Genomic DNA, 19,867 nt, shown 5'->3' with positions numbered 1-19,867 from the left:
TCATCTCCCACACAACAGCAACATTGCATGGTACACCACTTTGCTTGGAAGTAGGGTAAATAAACCAAGGCTAGTCAGACTAGTTTAGCCTGTTGCATTGGATTATAATTGCAACTCCATAATAGTAATTACTATGTATCAGCAAAATATGGTATGCAACTTCCTTAACTGGATTTAGGAGCGCACATAAATTACTTTTTGTGACAGCTATGCAGGATATTGGCATGCCATATCTAGCAACAGTGGCTGTTGACATAACCCTGATTGTGTCAGTGAATTACCTTGAAGCAGGTTGCGATGCCCTGTCCTTATTGACTCAAAGGCAGTGCTTTTAGTGAACCAATCAGAGGCTTGGACTCCAGTTCCAACATGCACACACAGAAGGTATTTCTGCACACTCATGATAGGGTTGCAGATTCCCCCCCCCCTGCAAATGTAGTCTCTCCCCACCCTCCAAAGCCACTGGATCGTTCTCCAACCTTCAGGAGATAATTTTTAAGGGTGTATGGTGTTGCTGCAATGAAGAGTGCAAACAAGGCCCCCTTCTATGAGCCAAAGCAACCTCACTCTACTTTTAGGTCCAAACCATTATGAGCATCACTGTAAATTAGGTGAAATCTTGGGCTGGTAACTGAATGCCTATTTTCTAAAACAAAGGTGGTAATTGTTTTGTGGGAGGTAGGAAGCCGCAGATTATTTGCAAAACATGACTTATAGGAAAAGACTGATAAAGAAGCACATTTGTACAGATAAGAGGGAAGGATAATTTTACTCAGTGGCCACCTGAAAGAAACTTGTTTCTGTTTGAAAAATACTGAACATTCTACTTTGTTAGGTTCTCTCTCCCTTGTAATTTCAGTCAGTGCCTAGCAGGATAGCAGAAAGCTGCTAGAGGAAGCCAAATTTTATCACAAACTGTTGTGTTTGCAAGTTAGAATTAAATGCCTAACCAAATTGCTCTTTTTAGATAGATTGATATCTCCACATTCGATTCATTATGGCCCAAAGTAATTTTCTTGAAGGGCAAAGGTGCAGGTTACCTTGTTTTCCATTGGCTACATCTCCAATTAAACTACAGATGAAGGGGTTATGATCAGGTATGAACCAGACAATATTTTTACTCTCCAAAGGATACAATATCTGATGTATTTTCCATGTCAAGGATCTCTCTTTGGTGGACTAGGGAGCATTGACTGGCAGTCTCTCTACACAGATGCTATTCTTTACCTTTACCTTACCTACTGGCAAGTGAAGGCATTTTCATCTCCTGTTGGTAATACTGACTGACATTTACACTTTTGATTATGTTGTTTTAGCCCAGGGAAGAACTTCAGGCCAAGCTCCTTTATCTGGGCGTCAAAACTCTCCCCAAGACACATCCCTCCCTGGGCCTGCTTCACTCTGCATTGGTTTCTGCCCGGCAGGAATGCGTTCTTACACCTCTGTCCTACATCCAGATAAGTACATGTGCATTTAGAAACTAGCTGACTGTGACCCTTTGTAACATTTACCTCCATTCATCAATCCACTTTTCCTTCCAGACCCGTTCACTTGCACACAAGCCCCAAAATGTTGCCCAAAAGGATATGATGCCATTTGGCTAAAAATGGTTTCCCAACCTTGCTTTAGCCTTAGGATGCTACACTAACTCAAAGACCCAAATTAAATAAAAACAATTCATTTATTTGGAGCATTTGTACCCCACTCTAAAAATGTTCACAGAGTGGCTTTTGTACCCCACTCTAAAAATGTTCACAGTGTGGCTTACATCTAATCAATGAAAACAAGACAGACCTTGCCTGCAGGCTTACCATCTCAAAACACAAGGGGCAAGGGAGAAAAGACCAAAAAGCAACTCAGGTGCCCATTATTAAAGATTAGTTTTCACAATGACCAGCTGGCCTAGAAACAGCTCAGAGGCAGGAGGCACATGATGGAGCTGGTCTTTTGGCTGGTTGATGGAATGAGCCCTGCTTCCTCACTCTCCCACTGTGGCAGCCTGATGGAATGGCTGCGGCCTGGTGGTAATTGAGGGAGAGGAGGCCTAATAGAGTAGACATGTATAGGATTGTACTGTTGCAGTGGTAACAGCTTGAATTGTACTTTTAACTTACTGTATTTCATATTGTGTGTCCTAGACTATATTTTAGAGAAAAGCTAATTACTAATTAGGTTTGAAAACAGGCTCGCTTTTGTCATTCTCATGTATGAAGGAGAATGTGTACATTTTGTTTCAGACAATGACTGAAATAAAACTTGGTTTTACAAAGTTAAATATAGGCATTTATGAAATTCTTAAGGGTTTAATTGGTTTGATAAACATGGTTGCACTAGACACCTATTTATAGCCAGCATATGCCAATTTCAGTTCCCTTTACTCAGCCTAATTTGCAGATAAATACAGAACGTAACTTGCAATGGTCCAAATGGTTAATCAGCAAACAATGGTACTGGCCAATGGTAAAGTAAGTCCATAAATTATCCACAGTACAAAAAGTGCCACAACATATAATATTGCCTCAAAACATTTATTTCAGGAAAATGAACAAATATACATATTTAATACCTGAGAGGTAAAGACAAGATTGAATTCACTGATCAGAGCAGGCAGATAAGATGGCAAACAATAGCACAACAGCTCTGTAACTCACTTATGTACATTGTAACATCCCTCAAGGGTATTTACAAAATAATCCAGAATCTGCACGGACTGAGCACATGTTGCCGCTCATAACAAGAGCCTGTTTGATTCTGAAGGTGGCACTGATGGCATATATTTAAGGCATAACACTGCAAAGTGATGATATACAGGTGAATCTGTCCCGCTGATTAGGTTATGTTTGCATAATGCACAAAAGAAGCAGCTCTTTTATCAGCTCAGTCTTCAAAGTAAAACTGACTGGTAAGGATTTAAAAACACCAAAAGATGAATTTGAAGAATAAACCCGGCTCTCATCTCCACCACACTGATGGGGAAAGATGATAAACATGGAGAAAGGACATGTGCCGCAAGCTCAAGTCAACACTGAGCAATTGATCCTACTCTGAAACTTACCTGTAGAAAGCAGAAACACTGAAATATCTTCTTTCCCATTCATTATGGTTTACAACACTTTAGCAATAGGCAATATGCTGTACAAGATGGAAGCATGCTATGGGGACAAATACATTTATACAGATGTGACCACACAGGCTAGACATGTCTCCAGTTCTAGCTCTACAATCACAAGCACAATGTTGAGACTGTCATAGAATCTATCAGGTATGAGGATGTGAGAGTCTGCAAGCGAGCAGCTAAGAAGAACACACAATAAACTGCAGAGCACTATAAATGAAGACAGGACTTGGCTAGGTTCCTATACAATCACTTTATAATTTATTTGTCTTCAAGTCTGTTTGGTGAATGCTTTCCTTAACTACTCAGCATGAAGACAAGATCTTCAATAAAGTACACAAACAAGATTCCATGCAGCACCCATCTGAAGTATCAAGTAGAAGAAAAGGGGGGGGGGGGAATCTAGAAACAGCAGCATTTTACTATCAATACCTCGCAAAGAGTAAATTTTGAAATACTTAGCATGAAGTTCCAAAGGATGCTGCTTTTGGAAGAGTCATCATTCTAGATCATTTCAGTACTATGTAAACATGAATAGATGGGGCATGATTTCTTCCCCATGCAAGAGCAATGCCTGCACACAGAGGAGTCTCCAAGGGATTTAACAGATATCTTGCCCCCTGACCCTCAACAAGCAATTACAAGGAATTTGAGGTCTGTACATGCCAGCTCTGCTCAGTGAAGGAACATGAGCTCAGATTCCTTGAGTTGGGGAGGGAGAGGGAAAAGAGGAATGGATGGAAATACATGAGACATTCAAGGACCTCCATAATGGTATGGCATATTAGACAGGGTGCTAAATGCAAGATTCTGCTATACATTATGAGATCTCTCTGTGTGCAACCACTGCACTCACACATGTAGGGTTTCAGAGAATACTTTTACAGATAATTGTGCATTACTTTCTATATTGGTTGATGTATTCAAGAGAAGTAATTTTGGTACACAGTAGTTAAATGGAACCAAAATACTGCTTAGACGATTAATTAAATCAAATTAAGAACGGGAGTGCCTAAATTCTGCATGACAATTTATCTTAGGCATTCTTTGCTTGAAAGTAAATAAACTTCTAAGAAAATAAGTCTGTTTGGACTATTTTGCTGCATTTCCTATAAAAGTCTGACTTTTAAAGAAATGTACTTACACTGGAAAAGCCAAAAGTGATCAAATTGTCCTATCCAACTGAGATTTCTGAAAGCAAGGATAACCCTGAGAAAGCATTTGCTTAGGACTACAGCTGCACGAGTACTCCTCTGCATGATTAAGCAGGGCAAAGCTTAGCCTGCAGAGGGAGTCATTTCAGCAGCTATGCACAAAGCCCAGTCTATAATATAGCAAAAGGCTGGAATGATACCCAAACGGAGACATGAGGGAATTAAAAGAACAGCTTGTAAAATAAGCACACTCCTTCCTGCAGTGCAGTTTACCAGCTTCAGAGATCAACTATTCAAAGTCAGTTGCTTTGTGGATTGAGAAGCACCATCAGGCATTTCTTCTTGCCTCACCTCGATAGATTCTCTGCTGATTGTTAAGAGTTTTCTCAACTCTTTATTTTCAAGCTATAAAACCAATAAAAACAGTTTCAAACCTATGAGCAAAGCAGTGACAGTTATATAAGTGCTAATATAAGATAGTACTAAATCCAGACCCTTGGCAAATGTAAATAAACAAATAAATATTGGTCTCATTTATTAGACAAAAATAGCAAGAGAAAACATTAATGATTTACAGATCAATTTCTATCAGCACTTTCACAAGTTGTGTTGTACTAAACCTGTGTTGGCCAAGTTGACTGCTAATTGCCAGCTTGGTGATCTAACATCCATTTTAAGAACTGTTCAAACTCCTATTCTGGACACAGCCTGGGGCTTATATGTATTTCTTCTCTGTTGCCATGATAACAAGAACCTAGCAAGCACACACACAGCTTCCTGGCCTAGTTATTTATTGACCACCAACCTTGAATGTCCTTTAAATGCTCTGCAAGAATTTTTCAAGAGAGTCAAGATCACCCCATTGCTGCCAAGTAGCCACCTTATTATTCCTGGTTCTGTTCAAATTGTTCAATGATTTAGTGTTTATACCAAAGCGAAACTGTCAATGTAAGACTCCCTCAGTGGCTTTTTATAAGCTTGCCACTTAAGATATTGATTGGTCCAGTTTACCAGGAGAGGGGCACACACACATTCTGTCCAATCCTGAATGTTTTCCTAAAGAGCAGGACTCTGATCCCCATCTCCTGTGGAAGCTGTTTTCCTACAGCAAAAGGACACATATGGCCAGATTATAATATCAGACTGACAGATCCTTTGTTTGGAGATTGGTTTCCTGGTTTGGTTGTCATGATTATCTCTCATTAAGAGTGACAAACAGGGACAACTGCTCATAGAGAAATCCAGGACTTAAATTGTTGTACTAATTTAGCAGCAGCATGCTTCTTCAAACCAAGGCCAACTTGTCTGGAGAATGAAGTTTTAAAAAATACACTAAAATGGTGTCAATACAAAAGCTATCCAGTGTTATTATCCTCATATTGCTGATTTGGTGAGATAGTATTTCACAACAATGCTGTACCTTCGTATTTAAGATTCCCTTAAAGGCAGCTAGAAAAAAATATATCTAGCAACCATTTGGAGTGGCTGCAGTAATTGATCCTGGTTTGGTCTTTTTTAAAAACGGAGGCTTTGCTCATGTTTCATACACATAAATGCAGAGAAATCCAAATGATCTGGGGTGCTGTGGGGTGGAGGGGAGCGGTGAACCCACTATGGATCATCTGAAGCCCTGGAATGGGGCAGTTGAATTTAGACCCCTTGGGGGATTCATGGGGCTTTGGTCCAGCACATCGAAAGCCACAGATACCCCAGTGGTGCAGTGGTTAAGAGCGGTGGACTCGTAATCTGGTGAACCGAGTTCGCTTCCCCGCTCCTCCACATGCAGCTGCTGGGTGACCTTGGGCCAGTCACACTTCTCTGAAGTCTCTCAGCCTCACTTACCTCACAGAGTGTTTGTTGTGGGGGAGGAAGGGAAAGGAGAATGTTAGCCACTTTGAGACTCCTTAGGGTATCAAATCCAAACTCCTCCTCCGCCAAACAAAAACATCCTGTTTCAGAACTTTCTGTTGACTAGGCAGACGAACCACTGGTGGCAGCTCTCCACCTGACTAGGTGACCCTAGGGCCATCTGGCAACACTCCTCCTTGCCAATGAAAAAGTACCCCACTCCTCCCACAATAAACTGTAGTGAGGTGTCATCAGTACTGTGGTGATACCAAGCTGCATTTCTCTGTAACATCTGAATTGGGAGTGGTTGTGTAGGCCCCAGACCACAATCTGGGTGCAGTGATGGGCTGGATGAGGGCTAATAAACTAAGTTTGAATCCTGTTTTGTGGAATAACATCCCTATTGAGGTATAACAGGCACCCATTATTTGTACTTTCTAGAAACTGAGGATAGTTTTGTTTGAACAAGCTTTTCCAGCTGGATAAAAAGGTTTCTGTTTTAGAGGTTTATTTTGCATTATTTTTAAACCTATCTTTAGTTGTTTTTGTTCAGCTTTTAAAACTATTTTAGCTGTTTTTATTGTATGTCTGTAAACTGCCTTCGGACTCATGTAAAAAGCAGTGCATAAAATAGTAATAATTTTTAGAGGTGCTGAAACATTACCACTATTGGCCCTTGCCTGAGGAGCTTGGAGTCATGGCAGTTCCTTAAGGAGGGAATTGAAAGGAAAATAAAATGAACCATAAGTTTCATTTTATTTGCTTTTCGGTGTTCACAGACAGTGCCATTCTACTTTCACAGGCTCCCTCTGCAACTGACTTTCAAAGCAGAAATATATAAAAATATTAATAAAAATTGTCCAGTAGCACCTTAGAGACCAACTAAGTTTGTTCTTGGCATGAGCTTTCATGTGCATGCACACTTCTTCAGCTTCTTCAGATATGAAAGCTCATAACAAGAAGAAACTTAGTTGGTCTCTAAGGTGTAACTGGACATATATATATATATATATATATATATATACACACTGCGTCATGCGTCAGACCAACATGGCTACCTACCTGACTTTCAAAGGGGAGAGATAAGCTAAGATTCTGATTATCCACCTCAACTGCTGATTCTTAATCATGTGAGAAAGCTTCAGTGGTTGCATGGTGCTCCTTGCTGTACCTAGTCGCAAGGTTCTACTGAATGCTGTATCCCCCAATTAACCTGCTTAATTGCCAACTTGAAACCGTATTTTCATACTATGCAGTGTTACCCTTTTCCCTCCAGTAAATTCATGTGTCCCATATCAGAGTGAAGCAACAGAATTTTCAGTAATTCAAGCCTGACTCAGAGAGTTGCGGCCTCTTAACTTGCAGTTTTAAGGGCTTTGATACGGAGCAGCATTCTGCAAGTGCAAATTCTACTTTCATGATGCTCAGCTGCCAGCTTTCCTATCTCATCAGCTGTACCAGGACTACAGCAGGAGGACTTCAAGGCAGGCATTGGCTTTTAACAAAGCAGCAATCAACTCTAGTTTAGGCTTGGAGGCTGAAAGAACCCTTTGACAAGGCACAAGCCTCCCTGTTTTCTATCCCCAACTACAGTTGTTCAGCATCTTACCTCTAACTGTGCTAGCTTTTCTTGTATTTTATAATATTGGTCATTGTCCACATGAACAGCTTTTCTTATTACGTCTCCCATCTCACAGATCCTGTCGATTTGACTCTCAATTTCCTGTAAGCAGATTTGAAAGCAAAATTATAAACTATTAAAAAAGAAAAACAAGTTAAACCAGATATTTCCAAAGAAAAGTCAATGAACACAGAACCAAAGAGTCATATCTTCATCCTTCCCTCACTGGACCTAGTGCTGCCATATTGTACATCTGAGCTTCTTCCTGAACTTTGCTCTACTGTGCCTTCTGTCATATTCCCATGTTGGTTCCCTTAACTGGCGGTGTAGTAAAACCAGTCTCATTTGCTGTCACAAATAGAGGAGAGGGATTGTTACAGAATGTGGCAGGAGGTACTGGAACTGCATGTTCTCCTGCTATCCCAGAAGGTTTAAGAGGGAAGATCAGATCTTCAGGTTGCAATCTGACAGAATTAATTACAACATACTGGCTGCTTTAAGGTAGTGGTGGTGGTGAGAATCTCTTGGATCTTATAACTGGTATGTATTTTTGCAAGCAGTACAAAAACAAATTAAGGGTATCTCGTGGCATTTTACAATACTGAAGTCACAAAGAACTGCAATTATATTTTGTGTGTGTGTGTGTGTGATATCAGATAATTTTCTTTATAAGAATTCTAAGGAAGATACCTTGTGGATGAGTTGCAACACTTTATTTTACAAAGAGAAGGCACTTGTGACCTGTGAGCACTAATGGAAGATGTTTCAGAGAACAAACTCTTGAGGAAAATGTTAAAAAGGCAAGAAAAAAACATCATTGGAACAGAGCACAACAACTAAGCCACTCCTCTTTATTCCTATTGAAAACTTATTCTTTTTATTCCAGAAAGAAGATAATAGAAAGGAAGGAAGATAATAATTCCTTACTGCAGACTGAGCTTGATGCACTTTCAAAATTGGCTGAGCATCCACATCTTTTCTTTTCATCATCAGCTGTAACATGTGTTTCCTATATTTGCTCATAATAAGTTCCAAAGCATCCTGGTGTTCTTCCAAAGAAACCCACAGTTCTGAAAAATATAACACAAACTCCATGCAAATACAAGGAAGAAACTCCATATTGTAAGGTCACATTAAGGCTGTATAACTTCCCTGTGCATCCTACCTCTCCATCTTCTATGCAAACAATAATTTTCAAATCCTTACGTTTTCTTAGCCCACTGGTGCCTTATGAACACGATTTCTTACTCTTATAATAACAATTAAATTTTCTGAAATTTCAAGAAATTCCTTATGGGTCTGGCCTTCCTTAACTGTACAGAGCTTCACCTATTGATTCAAACTCTGGATATATGTGCAGCACTTACTCAGTTTTGTTTCCAGACCAATACTGTGCACATCTACTTGGATATAAGCCCCATTTTGTTCAAGATGTGTCTGTTCAGGATGGCAGTCTTGGGAAATCCTACTGTCATTATCATGCTCTCAAGAGCCGATCCATCTGACATACATTAATGGCCAGCACACAAAGGCTGTAAACTGCAGTCTTTGTGTACTGAACTGAATTAGGTGTTAATTCAGCCCAAACATGCACAACTTAAATTTTTAGATTAGTTACAATTGGCAGAAACCATCAATTAGAATATATTGAAACTTTTACTGGCCCCAGCACCCTGAAGTTTTCCAAAGTTTTAAAAGAAAAACTCATCAATTCATGAAGTTTAAGGTACAGTAATAGATAATAAACATCAATACTGCCATGCTATTCAGGTTCAGACTGTATTTTGGAGGCAGTGGAGAAAGTGATCAGGTTAAAGAATGGAAATGGGTGCCAGTTTTTAAAAAAGGACTGTAGGTGAAATGTGTGCATGCCATAGGAATAGAATTTTATTATCAAGCTTTAAAGACAGCTTTCACCAAGAATGCAATTGAATAAGGAACTGGTACTGAGAAGAATATTTGGGCAGTATCCAGATATATTTTTGTGCTACAGCACAAAATGTGGCACTCATCAGGTGCCACACACCACTTAGTATGAAGGAATTATGGTAGATCAGTAGTCACACTTAAGACATTAGTCCCACAGAAATCAATAGAACTTAAAGTATGTATGTTTAGGATTAGGGTGCTTGTGAAATGAGCAACCATATCCAAGGACTAATCCTGTTTAGAGCTGTGACTAGACCACACAGGCATGGATGCTCTTTACATCCTTCAGTTCAAGACAACCATCAGTGGTGCAGGCTTGCATTATGCTCTGGTTAACCCTTGCAGCCAAACAAGTCACTTGAGGGCTCATAGTTACCTCGCTAACACAATGCTCACCTCTGTTTTCCTGCTGCAAGTCTCTGATCTGAGTGTTCTCCTGAGATAGCAGAATATGAGGTTTGTATTTAGACATGTCCTTCAGCTCAGCTCCGTCCTCTTGATACTTGTAAAGGAAAGATGGTTCATGTGAACCCAGAGCAGTCTAATAATATCCATACAACATTCCACTCACCCCGACCCACGTTTTCACGCTGACACTGCTGGGTCCGTACTCACCTTGTGCGAAAGAGGCGTGCCGGCCTCCTTCATGGACACAACCCGCTTGTGCAACATGGTAGACTGGTCAATGAGAGACTCAGCTGCGTTGTCGTGGTCCTTCAGCCTTTCCAGCAGGGTCCTTGCATCGGTCAGGATCTTCTCTATAGTACAGGCCATTGTCAGAGAACTGCAAGGAGAATGGATTGGGTTAAGATTCAAGAGCTATCAAAGCCAGGCTCAGAGTATGTGAGGCTTTGAAATATGTGGTGTAACGGTTAAGAGTGTTGGACCAGGACCTGGGAGATCAGGGTTCGAATCCCCCCTCAGCCATGAAGCTCACTGGATGACCTTGGGCCAGTCCCCATCATTTAGCCTAACCTACCTCACAGGGTTGTGGAGAGGATGAAGCAGAGAAGAGGAGAACCAGGTACACCACATAAATGTAATAAAGAAATTTTACGGTGGGGTGTTTTTTGGGAGGGCGGAGGTGTCTTCGTACGAAAGCACTAGAGGAGGCTGGGACACAGAACTGGCCACACGACATTGTATAATTAATTTTATAATGAATGATTTTAGAATGTTGTTTGTGCTGTACTTTTGTACTGTTTTATTGTTGTTAGCCGCCCTGAGCCCTGCTTCGGCTGGGGAGGGCGGGATATAAATAAAATTTATTATTATTATTATTATTATGGGTGCCCCCAGCTCCACTCTGTGTGCTCTAGGGAGGTCTGTGCCCTAGGAAGGGCAGACAAGCAGGGTCCGGTTTCACTGGCCTCCCAGGGAGGCAGCACCTTCCGCGTCCGACATGGAGTGAATGGGAGAAAGGAGGCAACATAGCATTGCGGCCGTTCCCAGTCCCGGGCGACCCCGGTCCGCGCCCTCCTACTTACCCCCTCCGGCCGCGCCTCCCGCTCCGGCTTCTCTCCCTCCGGGCGTCAGCGAAGAGGGTCCCGGCTCCGAGGCACACTAGGGGGCGCAGAGGTCACAGGCTCCGCGCTTCGGCCGCCGCTTCCGGTATGAAGTTTCCTTCCTCTCCGAGTCGAGGGAAATTCATAGCTCTCCGGAGAAACTTCCGGTTTCCGGTTGCAGGCGCTTCGCCGAGGCTCCCTTTTGGGTTGTGAAACTCCAACAGGTGGAGCCTTCCTGTTCCTTTGGCGGAGCAGCGACCGGGGAAGGCTGCGCCTGCAGCATCTGTGCGGCCTGCAGCCTCGTAAGGGGCCCGGCGGTTCCGCTAGCAGGAGCCAAAGGCTCAAGATCAGTTGTCAGGCGCAGCCTCGTAACTTGAAAGCTCCGTGTCAAGTTCTGGCGCAGGCATCGGTCGCGCGCGACCACGTCCGTGGGTTTGATTTCGTTATTCACGGCCGCAGTCCTGTACCTACTTGCCATGTAGGACTTGCTTACGAGTAGACGTGTATAGGGATTGCGCTGTAAGCGAGAATCCTCTGCTCATCGAGGGGGTAGGGGAGACCGCATTGGAGTCAATGGATTGACTTTTGAGTAGGCACGTGCTGCTCTTTAAAATCAATTCAATATGCAGCGCTTTCCAATTCCATTTGTTTTAGCAAGCCATTACCCAGCCATGTGCGCACCTATCCCACCTGCCTGCCTTCCTTCTAGCTGTCCGTTTACAAATCTGCAGCGTGAAATGTTGCTTTAAATTCTGCCGGCTGGAGTCCTTCAAACTGCGGAGCAGAAGTAGAGAAAAGAAGGACCATTCCCATCAACTCTGCTGAGAGGCTACTTTTTTTTTTTGGCCCTCCCTTTAACTGCCATCTAGTGACAGTCATTGCATTGACTGCCCGTTTTCATTCCAGCAAGTCCTTATAAGAATTGTAGCAAGTGCCCAAGCTTTCTGTTTTCCTCCACCCTCCTCATTTCCTTATCCTTGCGTGCCCCAATGCTGATTCCATGGTGTCCGTGTCACCCAACTCCCTCCCCCATTACTCTGTTTACCATCCAGGTCCTGCTTCAAACTCCCGAGTATTTTTTGCTTGATTGGAATTTCTCTTGCTTGTCTGGATGGACAAGAGGGAGGGTGTGTAGAAACCAGCCTATGGTACAATGGCAAAATTTACATTTGATGTTCTGCCCACTTCTGCTGCTAGGGCTGCTTAGCACTGGTGCATGGCTCTCTGGAGAATGTTCGGGAGACTACAGCTGTCTGGCTGAAAAGATTCCCCATCTTAACCTAGCCTGATAAAAGAACTTGAAAGCTTGCACATTATTTTGGTTGCCTGAAGGTGTTACCCTAATATGTTGGTTTTTGTTTTTTTTTTTTTTGCATTTTGATCTTGTCTTTTAACTTGGCAAACCTGAGAGCAGTGACTATAGTACTTATTATCTGTAAATTGTTCCAAGATCCTTTTTTAAAGTGCATTGTAAAAAAATCTTTAAATAATTATTACTTGATTTGAGGAGACAGTAGTACTGAATTTCCCAAAGTCTGATTCTAGCAAACCTGTATTTACAAAAAAATAAAATAAAAAAAAATAAAAAATAAAAAAATCAATTGGCTTGACACATGGAATCCTTGCTTTTAACTTCTCCTGTTGGTCTATCTTCCTAGCCCTAATGTTTTCTTTAAAACAACAACAACCCAGAATTCAGTCCCAAAAAACAAGGACAGAGCAAATTAGCTTTTATAGGCTGTGGTCATGTTGCCAAGAGGATGTGTTATTTACATGTTTACAACTGAATTCTACTTCCACTACTTTTGTCCTGCACATGGAAGATTGTAATCAGAACAGGAAGAAAAGGCTGGGTGGAACTTTTAATTGTTATTTCTCTTTGTTATGAGTGCTTGCTCACTACAGTAATTGAAGTTGTATGCCCTCACCTTGCTGTCACTTGAAAAGAGATTTTCATTTTCTACCTAAGGTTCATAAAGGGATCTATTGTAGGGAAAGGAAATGCAGGATTGATATGGTGCAAATAGTTAAATTAAAAACTGTTCAACAATGCAATCCTAGCCATGTCTACTCAGAATGTCCTATTGAATTCAGTGGCCTGACAAGTATATACAGAATTCAACTTGAGCCTCATGCTAATTTCTGTAACATCTGGAGCAGGGGTGGTGATGAGACTGCTCTAGCAAACGTTGGCAGTATTGCTTATGTTCCTTCTGTCTAACATGGATGTTTGTGTGCCCCCCCCCCCGTATTTATATTAGTGTGGCCTACTCATGGAAGTAGAGAGAAAAATGATATAAGGAATGTTGTGTTTCAACCACTATCATGCCAAGAAACTAGAATTTGGCAAATTAAGGATTTCTGTAAACAAAGGCTTTTATAAACAAATCCCACTGTGCAGTGTTGTCATTTGCAGTTGCATCTAAGGACTGATATGGCAAGAAGAGGACGCAGAAATCTGTCCACTGTTAAGAGACTGTGTACAAATATTTTGTGTTTTCTGAATGACTTTCCAGGGTCAAAAAAATGTATTTTCTAAACAATCGGATGTTTCTCAGAAAACAATTTCAGGAGCTTCCCACCCCAAGCCCACTAAAGGAATTCACTGCAGAGTTTGTTACCTTGAAGATTAGAATAAAAACATATCTTATTGGCTGTGGGTTGTTTGCTTCTTATCCTCAAAACTTGTTTTGGAGCAATTTTGTGTTAAGAAGGGGAGGTAACTCAAGGAAGTTGTGATGTGAAAATCAGGAACTGGTTGAACAGTTGTGCAACCTGGAATTGCAACTAGGAAAGAGCTTAGCTCAGTGGCAGAATGCTTGCTTTACACACAAAAAGTTCCAGGTTCAATCCCAGGTATACAGAGGGACCCCTGCATGAAACCCTGGAGAGCTGCTGCCAGTCAGTGTCAACTGTATTGAACTAGATAGATGTATGGTCTGCTTTCTTTAGTCATAGTTATGTTGACCATTGCAACGCACACAAGCTTGCTGAAAGAACCCTGAGCCTATTCATTCCTGCCCTAGTTCTCAAAGGACTGTGTCTCATTTTCTTGCTATACTGTAAATAGTTGGACTCGTATATTTGCATGGCACATGGATTCCTATCCTTGACCTGACAGGCCCTGGTTATCTATTTAAATACTGCCTTTAAAAGTGTTTAATGAATTCCAGGCTGAGATTTGTCAATATGTCATCTTATCTAATATTCTTGTTTGCTCCTTTTCACAGTAAACAGCCTCTATTCATGTTTTCTAAAAAAACAAACCAAAAACCAGACATTCTGTTACGGAAACTGGAGTCTTTGTTACTTATTTGCTAAGAGAAGGTACTCTTAGTGATAGCTGGTGTCCTTGATTCTTCATTTAACTTTGTTCAATGGGACATTTTTGTAATGGCTCAGACCTATTGGCCTTTAAAAACAGTATTGCTGAAAAACCTTTATTCAATGCTTGCTCCAACTTTCTGCAATTAGGATCTTCAGGCTGTTTTTCCAAGAAAGTGTACAACACACCTTCATTATATTGAGTATTGTGATGTTTTTCTTTGATTTAAGGGAACTGAGTCTAAGTGCTGCCCTTGCATTCATGAAATGGCTTACGATGCAGAAAAGGCATCTGCTAACATAAGAGGAACCTGTGGCCTTCCAGGCCATGCAGATGTTCTTGGGCTCCAACTCCCATCATCCCTGACCACTTCTCATACTGGTTGGGGCTAATGGGAGTTGGGAGTCCAATGTTTCAAGGGCCATAGGTTCCCTACCCCTGCACTAACAGCCCCCTGACAATCAGCTCCTGAGAGTTAAGGGGCCTTCCAGAACCAGTGGTGTCACGGAGAGTTACACATGGAAGGATAAAAATGCAAAAATCCCCCACTCCTCTGTAAGCAGATGCCTCTACTGGATCCCTTCTGTGAGTATAAGGGTACCAGTTAAATTCCAGCCACTAAAGCTAAAAGTATGGTTTTTCACACCTTACTTTTAAAATCCATTATAGGTTATGAATTCCTGATGTGTAACACACACACACACACACACAGAGAGAGAGAGAGAGAGAGAGAGAGAGAGAGAGAGAGAATGCGCAATAACTCTCACACAATACATACTTTTGTTTCTCCCACTGCATAACATTGCTGCTTTGGTATTTTAAAAATATTCATGATATAATATATATATATATTTTTATAATATTTTTTATTGAGTTTGTGAAATACAGAAAAAATAATAAAGAACATATTATAAGAGTAAAGTAGAAAGGTTACAAATTTTCTTGTTCTCTTTTCCAAGTCTACTGGACTTCCCCACATCCTCCCAACCCTGCATTCTCTGATACATAACATCAGCAATTTGTTAACTTGTTTCAATACTTGTTGTATCTTTCATTTTATCATGTTACCCAATTTCAAGTGTGTTATAACCCAAATCATGTACATTTTCATTTAAACACAATAAAGTTGTTTCATTATTCTATCTCTGACTTCTTGTGCCTTAATTTCCATTTCTTTAGTTTAACATTACTGAAGCTAGAATTTCCTAAAAGGTGCATTTTTTAACATTCATACAGCTTATAATGTTTTTTCAGATAGTCCTTAAATTTTTTCCAGTCCTCCTCGATTGTTTCTTCTCCCAAGTCTCGGATTCTGCCAGTCATTTCGGCCAGTTCCATGTAGTCCATCAACTGCGTGTGCCATTCCTCCAGTGTGGGTAAATCTTGTGTCTTCCAATGCTTTGCAATCAGGATCCTTGCTGCTGTAGTAGCGTACATAAAAAAAGTTCTGTCCTTCTTAAGCACTCTCTGGTCCACCATGCCCAGGAGGAAGGCCTCTGGTTTCTTAGGTAAGGTAAATCTAAGTACCTTTTTTAGTTCATTATGAATCATCTCCCAAAAGGCCTTCACTTTCGGGCAGGTCCACCAGAGGTGAAAGAATGTCCCTTCCGCCTCTTTACATTTCCAACATTTATTATCAGACAGGTGATATATCTTAGCAAGCTTGACTGGGGTCATGTACCACCGGTATATCATTTTCATAATGTTTTCCTTCAAGGCACTACATGCCGTAAATTTCATTCCGGTGTTCCATAACCTTTCCCAGTCTTCAAACATAATGTTATGCCCCAAATCCTGCGCCCACTTTATCATGGCGGATTTGACTGTCTCATCCTGAGTATTCCATTTAAGCAGCAGGTTATACATTCTCGAAAGTAGTTTACTTTTTGGTTCTAACAGTTCTGTCTCTAGTTTCGATTTTTCCACCTGGAATCCAACCTTCTTGTCTACTTTAAAAACCTCTTGAATTTGTGCATAATGCAACCAATCTCGCACCTTGTCTTTTAATTTTTCCAAGCTCTGCAACCTCCAATTGTCTCCAATCTTTTCAATTATTTCCCCATATTTAGGCCAATTGGCCTCCATGTTAAGTCTCTTACGTGCCTTGGCCTCCACCGGTGAGAGCCACCTCGGAGTCTTACTCTCCAATAAGTCTTTATACTTTGTCCAGACCATCAAAATTGCTCTTCTGACAATATGGTTTTTAAACAATTTGTGCACTTTAACCTTGTCATACCACAAATATGCATGCCACCCAAAAGCATTGTCAAACCCTTCCAGGTCTAGGACATCAGTGTTTTCCAGTAAGATCCAATCTTTCAACCAGCAGAAGGCTGCGGATTCATAATATAACCTCAAGTCTGGCAGGGCAAATCCCCCTCTTTCTTTCACATCAGTTAATATTTTAAACTTTATTCGGGGCTTTTTGCCCTGCCAAACAAACTTAGAAATATCCTTCTGCCACTTTCCAAAACATTCCACCTTGTCCACGATCTGTAGGGCCTGAAACAAAAATAACATTTTTGGCAATACATTCATCTTTATAGCTGCTATTCGGCCCAACAAGGAAAGTTTCAATCTTGACCACGTTTCCAAATCTCTTTTGATTTCTGACCAACATTTCTCGTAGTTGTCCTTAAACAAATTCAAATTTTTGGAGGTCAGATACACCCCTAGGTATTTTACTTTTTTAACCACATTTAATTCTGTTTCTTTCAGGAACTCATCTGTTTCTGTAGTTGTCAATTTTTTTGCTAAAACCTTAGTTTTTTGCTTGTTCAGCTTAAATCCCGCCACCCGACCAAAGTCAGAAATTAATTCTAACACTCTTTTAGTACTAGAGACTGGCTCCTGTAATGTTAATACCAGGTCATCTGCAAATGCTTTCAATTTATATTGTTTCACTCCGACCTCAATTCCCTGTACCAACCGGTCCTTTCTAATCATGTTCAATAGCACCTCCAGAACTGAAATAAACAATAGGGGGGATAGAGGGCACCCCTGCCGTGTCCCTTTTTCAATTTTAAACTCCTCTGTCACCACATTGTTTACTATCAATTTGGCTTTTTGTTCTGAATATATTGCTTCTATTCCATTTTCAAACCCCCGCCCCACTCCCATCCCTTCCAAATTTTTCTTCATAAACATCCAAGAAATGTTGTCAAAGGCTTTCTCCGCATCAATAAAGATTAACACCGCTCTAGTGTTGAGATTTGTTTGTAAAAGTTCCAAAATGTCGATGATGTTTCTTGTGTTGTCAAACAAATGCCTACCAGGGAGAAAGCCTGCCTGGTCCTTATGGATCACTTCATTAAGCACTTTTTTAAACCTACTTGCCAAAATGTCTGCAAAAATTTTGTAATCCACATTTAGGAGTGAGATGAGGCGGTAGTTCTTAAGCTGGGTCTTTTCAGTTTCTAGTTTGGGTATCAATGTGATGAAGGCTTCTTTCCACGTTTCCGGTGCCTTCCTCCCCTCCATAATCTGGTTACAAACCTCCAACAAAGGTTGTATCAAGTAGTCCTTCAGAACCTTATAATATTTGGAGGTAAGTCCATCAGGGCCTGGAGATTTGCCTAATTGTAGGTTCTGAATGGCACTTTCAATTTCTTGCTGTGTGATATTACTATTCAGGATTGTTCTCATTTCCTGAGGTATTTTCTGTAATCCGTTGGTTTTAAGAAATTGGTCCACCTCCGAATCTTTCTGTGGCCCTTGTGAATAAAGTTCTTTGAAATATCTCTGGAAGCACTTTCTAATTTCCTCGGGTTTCTGAACCATTCTCCCTTCAATCTCTAGATTTGTAACTGTATTAAGTTTTTGTCTCTTTTTCAACTGCCATGCTAGCAGTTTCCCACACTTATTTGCTGATTCAAAAGATCTTTGTTTCATTTGTTTAATTTTCCATTCCACCTCTTGATTTATCAATTTCAAATATTGTGCTTGGAAAAATTTCACTTCTCTCAGCACTTCCTTCGACTTGGGCCTGGATCTTAGTTTTTTCTCTCCATCTCTTATTTTCTCCAATATCTTCTCCTTCTTTTCATTCCAGAGTTTTTTCTTGATCGTATTTTGTTGTATTAGAAACCCTCTCATGACTGCTTTACTTGCGTCTCAGATTGTTCTTTTTTCCACAGTGGTATTTAAGTTTATCTCAAAATAGTCCTTTAAAGTTTTTTGGGCCTTCTTAACAATCTTCTCGTCCCTTAGTAAGGTGTCATTCATTTTCCATCTAAAGGATCCTATTGTATTTAGTCTCAGTTCCATTTTCAAGGCGTTATGGTCGGAGCAGGTTTTTGGGCAGATTTCCACCTTTCTAGTCTTGGGTGCCAGTCCTCTAGTTATCCATATTTGGTCAATTCGTGTCCATGTCAGATGAGCTTCAGAAAACAAAGTTCCTTCTTTTCCTAGGGGGTTCTTAACCCTCCATATGTCAATTAAGTCCACATTGTCAGTCATTTCAAAAAAAGTTTTAGGTAGTCTACCATCTTTCGTTATGTTAGCGCTTTGCGACTTATCCATATTTACAGACACAACCCCATTCATATCACCCATCATAATAATGTTGTTGTAGTCTAAGTAGTCCAGCATAATCTCATGCAGCTTCCTGAAAAATTCCGATTTTCCTTCATTTGGAGCATATATTCCTAATATCAAAATTTTTTCTCCTTGTGTCTGAATTTCAATCGCCAAAATTCTGCCGTGTTCGTCTTTAAATAAAAGTTTCGGTGACAGGCTCTCCTTTGCATATATCACCACTCCTCTTTTCTTAACTTCATCCGAGGAAATAAATTCTTGGCCTAGTCTTTTATTAGTTAGCACTTTTCTGTGGAGCCTTGTCACATGCATTTATTGCAGGCAAATAATGTCCAATTGTTCTTTTTTCAAAATATGAAATACTTTTCTTCTTTTTTCCGGAGAATTTCCGCCATTTATATTCCAACTGAGAAGCTGCAGCGACATCCTGGTCTAATTGGTGGGTCCTACAGTGGGGTGTCTAGGTTTCCCTCCAATCCCGGAGGTGGTAATGCTGGTCCAGATCCAGACGGTGTAGGTTTTGGAGATGGTCCCGGTGGTGGTGGTGGCCAAGAAGCTGCAGCTCCTTTCTGGAGGTCCTCCTCGTAGTCGTGTAAGAACTTCTGTTGGTCCTCAGGTGTTTTAATTCTTACTTTCCTTCCTTTGTAAGTAAATGATAGTCCTTGCGGAAACTCCCACCTTTAATGGGATTGTGTTGTATCTCAGCAGTTTGGTCAAATCTGTGTAAGTGGTCCTAAGATCCAAAAGATGTTTGGGTATGTCTCTGTAAATTTCAGCCTTTTTACCTTCTATCTCCAAAGATTTTTTAAAATGTAGGCCTAGTATCTTGTCTCT

At 40.8% G+C, this 19,867-nt stretch overlaps 1 protein-coding gene across 2 annotated transcripts; it reads right to left on the bottom strand.

The window, feature by feature from the left end:
• Positions 1-2,514: 2,514 nt before the first annotated feature.
• Positions 2,515-13,822, bottom strand: SIKE1 (suppressor of IKBKE 1). 2 transcript variants are annotated; one of them, XM_083746065.1, is made up of 6 exons: positions 11,155-13,822; positions 10,283-10,451; positions 10,064-10,169; positions 8,666-8,808; positions 7,727-7,840; positions 2,515-4,674 (listed from the first exon to the last, which is right to left on the bottom strand). In XM_083746065.1, exons 2-6 carry the CDS (start codon positions 10,439-10,441, stop codon positions 4,555-4,557), a joined length of 642 nt encoding a protein of 213 aa, XP_083602191.1. In that variant the 5' UTR covers positions 10,442-10,451; positions 11,155-13,822; the 3' UTR covers positions 2,515-4,554. The 2 variants fall into 2 exon arrangements, with proteins under 2 accessions (XP_083602191.1, XP_083602190.1); XM_083746064.1 differs by lacking the exon at positions 11,155-13,822 and adding an exon at positions 10,647-10,734.
• Between the last annotated feature and the right edge of the window lie 6,045 nt (positions 13,823-19,867).

Source organism: Podarcis gaigeae, assembly GCF_964106915.1.
Source record: "Podarcis gaigeae genome assembly, chromosome: 6".
Lineage (NCBI taxonomy): Eukaryota > Metazoa > Chordata > Lepidosauria > Squamata > Lacertidae > Podarcis > Podarcis gaigeae.
The sequence above is the reverse complement of the archived record's forward strand: the minus strand, read 5'-3'. Positions and strand labels throughout refer to the sequence as shown.

What these genes read in the sequence shown, in the direction of transcription:
- SIKE1 (XM_083746064.1), bottom strand. Translation starts at nt 10,702, where the DNA reads ATGTGGTGTACCTGGTTCTCCTCTTCTCTGCTTCATCCTCTCCACAAC. An exon ending in CTTGCAGCAGGAAAACAGAG is followed by an intron (nt 8,809 to 10,063) that starts GTGAGCATTGTG and finishes TATATTTTTCAG; the next exon opens with AACTGTGGGTTTCTTTGGAA. An exon ending in AAAAGCTAGCACAGTTAGAG is followed by an intron (nt 4,675 to 7,726) that starts GTAAGATGCTGA and finishes TTGGTTTTATAG; the next exon opens with CTTGAAAATAAAGAGTTGAG.